Genomic DNA, 14,883 nt, shown 5'->3' on the forward strand with positions numbered 1-14,883 from the left:
TGTCTTTCAGCAACAGAAAATCAAAACTTTGTCTTAAGAACAAACTTTTGATTTACAAACAAATTTTTAGACCTGCCATGTTGTATGCTGTGCCAATATGGACTAGTTGCTGCAATACCAGAAAGAAGGCACTCCAGAGGATTCAAAATAAAATTTTGAAAATGATTCTGAAGTTGCCTCCGTGGTATAGTACCAATGAACTTCATAGAATTTCTAATATTGAGACATTGCAACAAATGTCCAACAAAATAATTTCCAATTTTAGACAAAAATCGTTGCAATCTTCTATTGCAACGATTAGCTCCTTGTACCCTTAGTTAGGTTATTAGGTTAGGTTTAGTTTAAGTTAAAAACATTGTAATTCCTACATGGTTCAATTAAACCAGAGGAAAAATCCTAACTGCCAGAGGCAATTGAAATGTATTAATAATAACTAAAATGTAACATAGCAAATAAGGATGATAGTGTTAAGAAAACACGGAACACCTAGTCTAAGAGATGAATGCATGTATTAGATAATTAGCAAATAAAATTAGTTAAAAAAAAAATGTCTTTCAGCATGGCGCCCATGCTGTTGGACAGCTACTTGTTTGCGGCGTTGCTTTCGCCACTGATGACTGTACTGAATGCTACAGGAAGCCTTATACTATTGAACAAGGTATCAACAGTCAGGTTCGTGGAACAAAATAATGCGGATATCTGGTTTGTGCACTTGTTGTTTCAAAGTTTATTCTAATCCACGTCTTCAACCAAAGTTATTTGTATTATTATCACCACGTATTATTTTATTCTTATACCCACGACACTAAAGATCATGAGCAGAACAGAGGTGGGCATAGCTTCTGAAAACAAGTAATTTAAAAATTCAAACGAGAAGAGTCATTGATTTTGCTCTCTGGTTAATTGTCTCTTCAAAACGGCAAATCAAAGCTTCAGACATTTAATATAATTTTTCTATCAGAGAGCAGACAGAAGAATCTGCTTAACTATTAATCACAAAATTGTGGATCGAAAGTTTTATCGGAGAAATCTACTGGTTCCTTTGGGCATCGCGTATCATTGTGTTCAAAAACTTTAAATTATTAACTATAAAATATCCTATAGAACGCTAAGTTGGGAGTAAGCATATAAGTCATAAGAAATAAGCGAGTAAATATCTAAAAAATGATATATCATGTCTCATCACACGCCGCGTACTTCTGTTCCACACTAATCTAAATTTACAACGGAAGTTATCTCCATATGGCTGGTGATTGATTTACATGCCTCGCAAACAAAGGAGTTAGTGGACGGACGTCTACCATCCAATGCCTCCCTCTACACATGGGATGCAATTTCGCCACAATGACTGTTGTGTTGATCTTCCCTTCGCGTTGAGTTGCGACTTCACAGTGCTTCAGCTGGTACACGGCTTCCTCCCGAGCAGTGAGCATGAGTGGAAAACTCGGACTATCCAACGGGGTTTTCAACCAGGTGTTTTCGGTTTGCGCCGGTGAGTGAAAAACAGTTTTGAAAAATGGAAACATTGTTAGCAATTGTGCTTTTGATTCGTTCTAGTTAATCTGATAAATTTTGCTCATGGCGCTACACTCGGATGGTTGTCGCCCTTCCTCCCATTGCTTCAGTCGGAAGATTCACCTTTGGACACTGGACCCGTTACGGTGGAGCAAGCCTCGTGGATTGGATCAATTCTTTGTTTGGGGGGCATTGCTGGTGCCACTATTTACGGAAGTCTCACCACCAGACTCGGTGTGAAGCGATGCATATCGTGTATAATAATTCCGAATATAGTACTGAAACCGATATTATCTATTTAGAATTTCATAATTATATTAGACGTTTTGTAGAGCTTTTGGGTGATTGTCTATTTCGGGACATCAGTATATCATCTATACATCGCACGATTTGTGGCAGGCATTACGGGTGGAGGTATTTTAGTGACTTTTCCACTTTTCATAGCAGATATTTCCGATAGCAGGTTATTTATTCAAGTTTATAGCTACGGCAATAATATTATAGATTAATTTATGTTTTTCTTTCGTTTCAGAATTCGTGGAATACTTGGCTCGTGTCTGGCATTTTCTGGGAACACAGGAATTCTGGTGATCTACATAGTTGGTGATTTTCTGTCTTACAGAACAGTTCCAGTGGTCATGTTGATTGCACCCATACTGTTTGGAATCATGATGTGCTTAATTCCGGAAACTCCTCATTCTCTGCTCAGGAAACGGAAAATCGAAGAGGCTGAGAGATCCTTAAAATTCTTCAAAGGAGTAAACTCCAAGACAAAAGATACAACCAATTTTCAACGCGATTTCGAAGCACTACAAATTTTTGTTCGGAACAGTAGTTCCGAAAATGTAAAACTTCAATTGAGCGATTTCAGTTAGTTATCCACTTTTATGGTTCGCTTCCTCATTCTCTAATCTTCTTTATGTTTCAGCATCACCGCAAGCCAGAAAAGGAATATTCATAGGAATTTTCTTAATGTTTTTGAACCAATTTTGTGGCGTTTTTGCCATTCTCACCTATGCAGTGTCAATCTTCCAAGAATCCGGCTCCGACATAGATCCCGGATCGTCAGCCATAACCATTGCAGCGATACAGATTTTCGGCACGGTTGCTTCTTTCATTTTTATCGACATGACGGGAAGAAAAATTCTGCTGCTGGTTTCTACCTTTGGTACGGGTTTGGGGATTAGCTGTCTGGGGACATTTGCGTGGTTGAAGGAGCAACAATTCGATTTAACAGGATTTGGTTGGATTCCAATCGTCAGTCTTTCGGTTACGGTATTTCTTTTCTGTGTTGGATTGTGTAGCATACCGTTTTTCGTATTACCCGAAATTCTCCCAGCAAAGGTAAACTTTTAAAATGTGATAAAAGGACTGGTTGAAATCCAAAACTATTTTTCAGATATGCAACGCGGGAAACACTATTAGCATGCTTTCAATCACCATTTTTTCCTTTGTAGTTCTCAAGGTAATGGTTTCATTCAAATAAAATGGTTTGGATTTTTATTCAAATTTTTTCCAGATTCTACCAATAATGCTAGAGGAGATCAAACTTTACGGTGCATCTGCGGTATTTGCTTGTACGTGCTTCATAGGCGTTGTTGTCATTGCCATTATCATTCCGGAAACAAAAGGAAAAAATCTTATAGAGGCTGAGAACGTGTGACTGGAGTGCTGTTGTGAAGCATATGTGATCTCTCATTAATCTCTCGAAATGAGAATCTTTTTTTTTTATTTCTTTATTAAAGAGGCTTGCAGCCCTAGGCTGGCTCACTTCTAAAAAATGAGAATCTAATTTGATAGTTGCGCAGGAACGTTACCACATGAAAAAATCGTTGGAAAAAATTGCCATCCTCTCTTATTTGTGTATGAACAATCTGTATGTTAATAAATCCGCGTGAAATTCATTCAGCGATGGCTGACTTTTTTGTTTTGATTTTTACTTTTGATTCAACTGACTTTTATGAGCGAAAACCAGTTTAAAGGAAATTATGCTTTTCCCATTTGGAGAAACAACGAGTGTTGGTAAAATCATCCACAAATCACAATCATCGAGCCCTCCCACGCGAGCAAATCGTGACCGAATTTGAAGGAATGCTTCACGCCTGAGTTTTTCATGCTAAAACGCATCGTTTCACTCATTTACAGGCCTGGTAGCGAGTCACTTTTTAGTGACTTGGTCACTATTTTGAGTCTAGTCACTAAAAAGCCTCCGCGCTGGAGTGCGCCCATTTACTTTACACATGGCGGCTATTCAGCTATGGCAACCCCATTCGGCGGCAGAGATATGTACATCCTGAACAGAACATGGACCTAGAGCGTGCCTTGGTGTTCTTAGTTTTGAACTCTGAACACAGTTCAGTGTGCACTGGGTTGGTACGCAAGTAAAACGATCCTGGTAACTAAGATTCCTTAGATGTGGAATCATGCAAAAGCATACCAGCATGCTTGATTTCTATCCGTTAGATGCCCACGTGTTTCATTGCTAGCCGAAAAATGTATAGCATGCCGTCGCTTGAATTTGTTTTCCTAGGATACGAGTTGCTAAGTTAGGTCAGTGCTCTTGAACAGTGTGCTGTGTTCAGAACGTTTTGAACACGAACACGCGTTCTCGTGTTCAGATGCATTTCTGTTCGGCGGCTTATTAAATTTAACAGCACAGACACGCACCCTGTGTAAAAGATTATGGGCGCGCTGCTGCGCAATCTTTGCTTGCGCGTTACCACCGCGAAGAGCTGAGCGTTTCAGAAGAGCGCGACAATACATTATGATTATTTAATGGTTGTTAAACAAACAAATTTTTAAATCTGGTCGCAAGGCGTTCTCGTAGAGTAAGTAATTCTGGCACAAGCCAATAAATTCATAACTTATTGATTGAATTTATTTCAGAAATATCAGTTTTATAAAAAAAATCTGTTTATAAACAAATAAGAATAGAAAGATACCCAAAAAACTAGTGTGGAGGTCAAACAAAATCAAATCAAACAAAAAATGGATTAGATTTAAAAGATTTTTTAAATCGAAATTATTTGGCCATCCATTTTAAAATAACATTAATACTAAAGTCTGTCATTTAGAAATTAAAGTTGATTAGAATTTTTGGATTGGATCTAATAAGAGACTATCGTTTTATTGAATTTTCAAAATTTTCCTCAGAATGTCACGACGAGTTCAAAATCTCAAAAACTTCATTTCAATTTGTTATTAAACCATAGTTTAATAACAGATAATATCGTATTTTATAATTCTTTTTCATCATTTTAATTACTTTATATTTTTGAAACAAATGGTCCTTCCAAAAATTTACAAGCTTTCTGAGTCCAAATAGTTCACCGTCTAGGTATCAATTAGATAATTTTCTATTTTCTATCATTCTTTGGTCGTTAAACAGAAAACTTTGAGCCCATATTTATCAACAAAAGTTGTTGTAATTATCAATATAATTTCGAGACGCAACTTGTAACTCACTACCAGTTCCCCTGACGCCGGGTAGTTTCCTTCTCGTGCCGTGTTACTAAATATGAGGTATCATGGTCACATTGCTAGTTTCTGGCTGATCCAACGAATACCATCCTCAATATCCAACTCCGTGGAACTTATGAGAGTGTCGCAGTCACTGGCCTCTTGCTTCCATCCTCGCCCTACTCACGATGGAGATGGGCGTGGCTAGTAGCAGTAATCCTCATGTTTTTGTTGTTTTTGCCTTTTCTTGATTTCAGATAGCGTTCTAGATAATGTTTACAAAAATAAAACACTAGTTTTCAATCTACGAATTATGCCTAACAATGCTAATGCAACTTGTAGCTCTATACCGGTTCAAAACTTTATACGAAAGTCACTATTTGGTCACTTTTTCTGCAATTGAAAGTCACTATTTTGTCACTTTTTCGTCATCGTTAGTCACTAAAGTAAGTATTTTGAACGGCATTCGTCGCTACCAGCCCTGCATTTACTAATTTCAATTATTTCCTCCAAAAAGCGTTTAAAATCAATTTGGGGCAATTTATTGTTGACACGCGCAAAAGTAGGGTAAGACGGTATAAGGCGCCCCACCTGGCCAAAACGCCCCCCTTCGATTTCTAGAAAACTATATTTAACCTTATCTAACTAAGGATAAAAATCAGATGGTACCTATAAATATTTGAAAAACTATCATACTATGTGAATGTGAAAGTATTTTTGTATTACATAATGAAAATATTTGCTAAGTACAAAAAGTTACAGTTTTGATGTAACTTTTAATGTGATATAAAATTGCTTCCATCTTCAAAAATGTAACGTTTTTCAAAAATTTGTTTTACTGGTCAATATTCCCGACGAAATGCCCTTACCAACTGGACACAAGCGCGGCGACCTTGCAGCAGTTGCTTCCAAGTTATATGGAAACTATTGAAATGTAATTCAAACCTGCTTAAATTGTTGACCTATGTTGGTTTTTTAATGTCAAGCACATAAGGATTTGTAACTTTTTTATTGTGGGATTGACAACATACTAATGAAGGGCTATGAAACGTCTTTGGTTAAGGTGGGGCGTATTGCCCAGCCACTTTTTGAAATCAATTTTTTCACGACTTTTCAAAAAAGCTTTATTGTGTGTCATCTGTAATAATTTCATATGACTACTCACGGGCAATGCATTTGCGACTTCCTGGACTACCAAATAACAGAAAGTTTGCATAAATTACGTTGAAAAGTAAAAAGTTATCAAGGAGTTGCCTTAGGGGGGGACGTATTATACTGTCTTACCCTATCTGTTATAGTGGACGAACGTCAATTCACTGTTTTTAAGGAATGAGAGCAAAAGAAAACCTTATTATTAATTTACTACCAGATTAAGGCCGGAGTGGCCTATTCAATACATAAAAGTCTTCTCCATTCGGCTCGGTCCATGCCTGCACTTCGCCAACCACGCAGTCTGCGGAGTGTCCGCAAATCGTCCTCCACCTGATCGATCCACCTTACCCGTGGGGGACCTCGCCTTCTTGTTCCCGTCGTATCGTTATCGAGAAGCATTTTCACCGGGTTACTGCCCGACATTCTGGCTACGTGGCCGCCCACCGCAGTCTTCCGATTTTCGCGGTGTGAAAGATGGATGGTTCTTCCAACAGCTGATGCAACTCGTGGATCATTCGCCTCCTCCACGTACCGTCCGCCATTTGCATCCCACCATAGATGGTACGCAATACTTTCCTTTCGAAAACTCCCAGTGCGCGTTGGTCCTCCACGAGCATCGTCCAGGACTCGTACCCGTAGAGAACTACCGGTCCAATAAGCGTTTTGTAGATATTCAGTTCGGTACGGGGGCGAACTATTCGATCGGAGCGTTTTGCGGAGTCCAAAGTACGTACGATTTCCTGCCATGATGCGTCTCTGAATTTCTCTGCTGGTATTGTTATCGGTGGTCACCAGTGAGCCCAAGTACACGAATTCTTCAACCACTTCGATTTCGTCATGACCGATAGAAACTCGTGGTGGGTGGCTTACATTGAATCTCTTGAGCCTCTTCTTATCATGTACTTCGTCTTCGACGTGTTGATGACTAGTCGAATCCGTTTAGCTTCGCTTTTCAGTCTGATGTAGGCTTCCTCCATCCTCTCAAAGTTACGTGCCAAGATATCAATGTCGTCGCGAAGCCAAATAACTCGTGAAAATCGTACCACTCGTGTCAATTCCTGCCCTTCGTATTACTCGCTCCAAAGCGATGTTGAATAACAGACACGAAAGACCATCACATGCCCTTGAAACTCGAACTACGCACATCACCCGATCCATCGTCTCCTTGATCAACCGTATCAGTTTATCCGGAAATCTGTTTTCGTCCATTAGCTGCCATAGCTGGTCCCGATCGATTGTATCATATGCGGCTTTGAAATCGATAAATAGATTAAGTGTGGACACGTTGCATTCGCGGCATTTCTGCAATACCTGACGTATGGCGAACACGTGATTTGTGGTAGAGCGTTCAACCATTAAACCTCACCTGGTGCTGCCTCACGAACTCTCTTGCAATTGGTGTTAGTTGACGGCATAAAATTTGGGAGGGTACCTTGTAGGCGGCATTCAGCAATGTGATTGCGCGGTAGTTGCTACAATCCAGCTTTTCGCCATTTTTGTAGATGGGGCACTCGACACCTTCCATCCACTCCTGCGGCAGAACCTCATCCTCCCAAACCTTGGTAATCTAGGTAATCTAGACCCAGTGCAGCGCTCTAGCCAGTGCCCCACCACCGTGTTTAAACAGCTTTCCTGGTGGTTTGTCAACTCCAGGGGCTTTGTTGTTTTCAGCCGGCCGATATCCTCCTGGATTTCCTGGAGATTCGGAGCTGGAAGTCGCATGTCCTGCGCGCATGCTCCTAGGTTCATTACCGTACCGCCACCGTTGTCTGCCACATCGCCATTCAGGTACTCTTCGTAGTGCTGCCTCCACCTTTGGATCACCTCACGCTCGTTTGAAAGAAGGTTCCCGTTTATGTCCTTACACATATCGGGCAGTGGCACGTGGCCCTTACGTGAACGGTTTAACTTCTCATAGAACTTTCGTGCGTTATTAGCGCGGTACAGTTGCTCCGTCTCTTCACAGTCTCGATCTTCTTGCTGGCGTTTTTTCCTCCAAAAAATCGAGTTATGTCTGTTCCGCGCCCGTTTGTATCGTGCCTCGTTCGCCCTCGTGCGGTGTTGCAGCAATCTCGCCCATGCTGCATTCTTCTCCTCAATTAACTGCTCACATTCGCCGTCATACCAGTCGTTTCTTTGATATTCTACAACTTTTGACTATGCTGCAAATCTCACGCTTAGTTTTATAGGGGCGTAACTGTATTGATCGATTTATCTTCGTCGATGTTTTCTTTTTATTATTGTACCGAATTGCGCTAGGATTGGATGATAGATAAATGATGATCGTATATTGCACCAGAATCAATAATCACGGTAGCTTTTGAAATAATTGAGTTATTAACTAAATATAAAATCGATTAACAGAAATCGATCAATGCAGTTACGCCCCAATGAAACTAAGTGCGAGAACTGTGCATTGTACACTAGACCTGTGCGCCGAAGTCAGCGGTGGCGTCGGTGGCATCGGTGGCATCCGTGGCGTCACGCCGCAAGAAATGTTCGGCGGCGGCGGCGTGATTCGACGTGAAGAGTTTTGAGCTGAGAAAAAAAGTTTCACGCAGCAAGCCATATGATGCTCTTTATTATTTTTATGTACAACTAGCTTTATGTACCCGGCCTTGCTCGGAATTGCCAGTTTGGTTTTCAGTTTTTTCACAATCAGAAAAAGATAAAACCAATTTATTAACAGGTTAATTGTGTTAACTTATTGATACTTCAAGATTTGATTAATAGAAGGCTTTTGGAAACATTGACTGATCTTGAAGAAGGGATCGTTGTTTTCAATAGCCTTATTCCGGGCAAACGTCAATTGCTAAAAAAGGAAAAACATCCACCGATGCTTTATTCATTCATTATTTATATTTTTAAAGAAGGGATCACACCCACCATTGCCTTATTCCGAGCAAATGCCTACTTTTAAAGAAGCAATCACATCCACCATCCAGAAGGAAAAACATTATCATTGCTTTTCAATGGGCAAACCATGATTCCGATGAAGGGTAACAATTTTCATTGCTTTATACCCAGCAAATGCATGCTTTCTATGAAAGAATTTTCTGATGTTGTTCATAATTCATGTCGAATGACTTTAGGCCAAATAGTGTTATGTTAATGGACTGCTTCATTCAGGGATATGCCATTTTCAGGGAAATGTCATATTCTGAGATATGTGTATCGGTAAGAATCACTTTTGGAAAATATCATTTTCGTCATTTTTGAGGAAATGTTATTACCGGGAAAATGTTATTATCAAGGATTTGCTATTTTTGAGGAATTCGGGAAATTTGTTTTCGGAGCATTGTACAATGTCAAAAAACCTCGAATGAACTAAATAAGAGGGATTTTAATTTAAGTCGTTTTCTAAGCAAAGTCCAAAGTCCCTCCCAGCCCCTCTATAATAGTTTACTTTGGGTAGAGAACACGTGTTTACAAATTTGGTTTGAATTGACCCATGCGATAAAAAGGTATACTAAACTGTTGGTTCAATAAATATCCTCTCTCTCATTCAGCTATGACACTCCTACCCAGTCTGATATAGTCTTCCTTAACCCTTATGCGGCCGACGGGGTACCCGTGTTCCTTTTTCAAATCCAAGTGGTGATATTTCAATGAATTTTTATAGCTGAAAGCTGAAACTCGGTGACATCTAAGAACTCCATAAAATGTAGCATCTGTGAGAAAATCACGTTGATACAGTGTGGAGGGACGTGGGAAGGGGCATCTAATTTTTTTTACCACGTGGATGGCCGACAGGGTACCCGTGTTCCACTAAATTGATATTTTCATAACTTTAACAATTTTCAACCGATTTAGATAATTTTGACAGTTTTGGAAACAGAAACTCATATACTTTTTGCCCACTGTCAAGGTTTGCAGCTATTGTCCATGGTTATACAAGAAATCTTTGAAGTAAGGCTTAAGAGTCTACACGCGTAACCAAAGGCCATTCAACCAGTTTCAAATATGCTACAAGCTCTTTGCGCTTCTTAGAAATGAAGGTGATCACAGTATATGCTTCGGGTAATGCAAAAATCCCTGAAATGAGGTCTTAGTCATCCAAAAAATCACTGGAATAAGATCTTATGGTCTGCTAACGTAACCAAAGGTCTATCGTGTAAATTCAAAAACGGTACATGCTCTTTATGGTGCTTAGCATATAATGCTTTCACAGTATATGTTCCGAGTCATCCAATGACCTTTTCTTAAAACATGTTTGCATTCCAAGTAGTTCTTGTTGTTGTCGTGAGTTCCAGGTAGTCTACGGACTTCATACAATCAAGGTCTTCGGAACAATCTCCGTAATGGAGGCGTTTATCGAAGAATAAACAAGTTCCGTGACCCTTTCTTGGAATATGTTTGTATTCTAATTAGTTCTTGTTGTTGTCGTGGGCTCCAGGTAGTCTACGAACTCCATAGAGTCAAGATCTGTGGATCAACCTCAGTAACGGAGGCAGTTATTGAAGAATAAACAAGTTGTGTGACCCCTTCTTGGTATTTGTTTGTATTCCAAGTAATTCTTGTTGTTGTCATTGGTTCCAGGTAGTCTTCAAACTCCATAAATTCAAGGTCTGTGAATCAACCACCGTAATAGAGGCAGTTAATGAAGAATAAACAAGTTGTGTGACCCCTTCTTGATATATATCTGTTTTTCATGTAGTTCTTGTTGTTGTCGTAAGTTCCAGGTAGTCTACGAACTCCACACAGTCAAGGTCTTCGAATCAATCTCCGTAATGGAGGCAGTTATCGAAGAATAAACAAGTTGTGTGACCCCTTCTTGGCATATGTTTGTATTCCAAGTAGTTCTGGTTGTTGTCGTGGGCTCTGGGTAGTCTACGAACTTCATAGATTCAAGGTCGGTGGATCAACATCCGTAATGGAGGCAGTTATTGAAGAATAAACATATTTTGTGACCCCTTCTTGGCATATGTTTGTTTTTCATGTAGTTCTTGTTGTTGTCGTGAGTTCCAGGTAGTCTACGAACTCCACACAGTCAAGGTCTTCGAATCAATCTCCGTAATGGAGGCAGTTATCGAAGAATAAACAAGTTGTGTGACCCCTTCTTGGCATATGTTTGTATTCCAAGTAGTTCTGGTTGTTGTCGTGGGCTCTAGGTAGTCTACGAACATCATAGATTCAAGGTCGGTGGATCAACATCCGTAATGGAGGCAGTTATTGAAGAATAAACATATTTTGTGACCCCTTCTTGGAATATGTTTGTTTTTCATGTAGTTCTTGTTGTTGTTGTGAGTTCCAGGTAGTCTACGGACTCCATACAGTCAAGGTCTTCGGAACAATCTCCGTAATGGAGGCGTTCATCGAAGAATAAACAAGTTGCGTGATCCTTCTTGGTATATGTTTGTATTTCATGTAGCTCTTGTTGTTGTCGTGAGTTCCAGGTAGTCTACAAACTCCATACAGTCAAGATCTGTTGATCAATCTCCGTAATGAAGGCAGTTATCGAAGAATAAACAAGTTGCGTGACCTCTTCTTGGTATATGTGTGTATTCCAAGTAGTTCTTGTTGTTGTCAAGGACTCCAGGTAGTCTACGAACTCCATAGAGTCAAGGTCTGGGGATTGACCTCGGTAACGGAGGCAGCGTTTGAAGAATAAACAAGTTTTGTGACCCCTTCTTGATATATGTTATGTTTGTATTCCAAGTAGTTCTTGTTGTTTTCGTTGGTTCCAGGTAGTCTACGAACTCCATAGAATCAAGGTCGTTGGATCAACCTCCGTAATGGCGGCAGTTAATGAAGAATAAACTATTTGTGTGACCCCTTCTTGGTATATGTTTGTATTTCATGTAGTTCTTGTTGTTGTCGTGAGTTCCAGGTAGTCTACGAACTCCATACAGTCGAAATCTTCGGATCTATGTCCGTAATGGAGGCAGTTATCGAAGTACAAACTAGTTGCGTGACCCCTTCTTGGTATATGTGTGTATTTCAAGTAGTTCTTGTTGTTGTCGAGGACTCCAGGTAGTCTGCGAACTCCATAGAGTCAAGGTATGGAGTTCGACATTGGTAATGGAGGCAGTTATTGAAGAATAAACATGTTGTGGGACGCCTTCTTGGTATTTGTTTGTATTCTAAGTAGTTCTTGTTGTCATTGGTTCCAAGTAGTCTACGAACTCCATAGAGTCAAGGGCTGTGGATCAATCTTCGTAATGGAGGCAGTTATTGAAGGATAAACAAGTTTTGTGACCCCTTCTTGGTATATGTTTGTATTCTAAGTAGTTATTGTTGTCGTGGGCTCCAGGTAGTCTACGAACTCCATAGATTCAAGGTATGTGGATCAACCTCCGTAATGGAGGCAGTTATTGAATAATAAACAAGTTGTGTGACCCCTTCTTGGTATATGTTTGTATTCCATGTAGTTCTTGATGTTGTCGTGAGTTCCAGGTAGTCTACGAACTCCATACAGTCAAAATCTTCGGATCTATGTCCGTAATGGAGGCAGTTATCGAAGTACAAACTAGTTGCGTGACCCTTTCTTGGTATATGTGTGTATTTCAAGTAGTTCTTGTTGTTGTCGAGGACTCCAGGTAGTCTGCGAACTCCATAGAGTCAAGGTATGGAGTTCGACATTGGTAATGGAGGCAGTTATTGAAGAATAAACATGTTGTGTGACGCCTTCTTGGTATTTGCTTGTATTCTAAGTAGTTCTTGTTGTCATTGGTTCCAGGTAGTCTACGAACTCCATAGAGTCAAGGGCTGTGGATCAATCTTCGTAATGGAGGCAGTTATTGAAGGATAAACAAGTTTTGTGACCCCTTCTTGGTATATGTTTGTATTCTAAGTAGTTATTGTTGTCGTGGGCTCCAGGTCGTCTACGAACTCCATAGATTCAAGGTATGTGGATCAACCTCCGTAATGGAGGCAGTTATTGAATAATAAACAAGTTGTGTGACCCCTTCTTGGTATATGTTTGTATTCCATGTAGTTCTTGATGTTGTCGTGAGTTCCAGGTAGTCTACGAACTCCATACAATCAAGATTTTCGGATCAATCTCCGTAATGGAGACAGTTATCGAAGAATAAACAAGTAGCGTGACCCTTTCTTGGTATATGTTTGTATTCCAAGTAGTTCTTGTTGTTGTCGTGGGCTCCAGGTAGTCTACGAACTCCATAGAGTCAAGGTATGGAGTTCGACATTGGTAATGGAGGCAGTTATTGAAGAATAAACATGTTGTGTGACGCCTTCTTGGTATTTGCTTGTATTCTAAGTAGTTCTTGTTGTCATTGGTTCCAGGTAGTCTACGAACTCCATAGAGTCAAGGGCTGTGGATCAATCTTCGTAATGGAGGCAGTTATTGAAGGATAAACAAGTTTTGTGACCCCTTCTTGGTATATGTTTGTATTCTAAGTAGTTATTGTTGTCGTGGGCTCCAGGTCGTCTACGAACTCCATAGATTCAAGGTATGTGGATCAACCTCCGTAATGGAGGCAGTTATTGAATAATAAACAAGTTGTGTGACCCCTTCTTGGTATATGTTTGTATTCCATGTAGTTCTTGATGTTGTCGTGAGTTCCAGGTAGTCTACGAACTCCATACAATCAAGATTTTCGGATCAATCTCCGTAATGGAGACAGTTATCGAAGAATAAACAAGTAGCGTGACCCTTTCTTGGTATATGTTTGTATTCCAAGTAGTTCTTGTTGTTGTCGTGGGCTCCAGGTAGTCTACGAACTCCATAGAGTCAAGGTCGGTGGATCAACCTCCGTAACGGATGCAGTTATTGAAGAACAACTGGGAGGGACGGAAGGTAGCGGTTTTCCTCCAATACCTTTTCCGAACTTAATCTATCACATGTTGTGCATATGCATAATCGAGTTTTAGATATAGTAATTAATTTCCACTCCTCAATACCCGGAACATAGGCAATTAACTTTGAATGTACTGAACTCGAAAGGCGATCTCTCTTCGCTTATGTGGTCGGGTTGGGATCTGACGACCAATTGGCACAATCTCACACAACCCTACTTCATCGAGCGCCGTTGGTGATGAAGCAAGTGTGTAGGAGCCATATAATACTAAATACTCATCCTATTTGGTTGGCATTGTACAAAAACATATATGAGAGAGTTAGTTCTGAGAATGTATTGCGAGAGTTCGGCTACATGCCCGGTGCTGTGAATTTAGTTTCATCAGTACCCGCTAAGCTGCGGAGGACGACGGAGGTCCTTCGTAGCTTAGTAGGGAAAACACCTGTCTAGCGTACTGGTTTCGTGGGATCAAACCCCACCGAAGTTCTGTAGATCAATCTCCGTAATGGAGGCAGTTATCGAAGAATAAAGAAGTTGTGTGACCCCATCTTGGTATATGTTTGTATTCCAAGTAGTTCTTGTTGTTGTCTTGAGTTCCAGGTAGTCTATGAAATAGAGTCAAGGTCGATGGATAAACCTCCTTAATGGAGGCAGATATTTGAAAATAAACAAGTTGTGAGACCCCTTCTTGGTATATGTTTGTATTTTAAGTAGTTATTTTCATTGTCGTGGGCTCCGTAATGAAGGCAAGGCAGAATACGTGAATGGAATCCGTATTTTTGGTCGAAGAAACTTACAAACTTATTAACAGGTACTCATAAATAATTCATAATAAGCTACAGGCAGTGAAAGTTATTTCATGAAAATCTTTATTGTTTGCAGCAAATTGGGTCGAAAACGTGATAAAATCGGGTTAGGCAAAATCAGGGGTAGACAAAATCTGGGAGTGACAAAATTGGGTCAACCTCATCTGAGTGAATGTACGCATTCCTAGTAC

The 14,883-nt window shown here is 40.1% G+C and overlaps 1 protein-coding gene across 1 annotated transcript; it reads left to right on the forward strand.

Moving 5' to 3' along the window:
* Window positions 1–1,333: 1,333 nt before the first annotated feature.
* Window positions 1,334–3,419, forward strand: LOC134216272 (facilitated trehalose transporter Tret1-like). The gene is made up of 7 exons (XM_062695206.1): window positions 1,334–1,492; window positions 1,558–1,790; window positions 1,848–1,978; window positions 2,048–2,385; window positions 2,444–2,859; window positions 2,915–2,980; window positions 3,035–3,419. The coding sequence occupies exons 1-7, from the start codon at window positions 1,432–1,434 to the stop codon at window positions 3,176–3,178; spliced, it is 1,389 nt and encodes a 462-aa protein (XP_062551190.1). The 5' UTR covers window positions 1,334–1,431; the 3' UTR covers window positions 3,179–3,419.
* Window positions 3,420–14,883: the final 11,464 nt, after the last annotated feature.

This window comes from Armigeres subalbatus, chromosome 2 (assembly GCF_024139115.2).
Source record: "Armigeres subalbatus isolate Guangzhou_Male chromosome 2, GZ_Asu_2, whole genome shotgun sequence".
Taxonomy (NCBI): Eukaryota; Metazoa; Arthropoda; class Insecta; order Diptera; family Culicidae; genus Armigeres; species Armigeres subalbatus.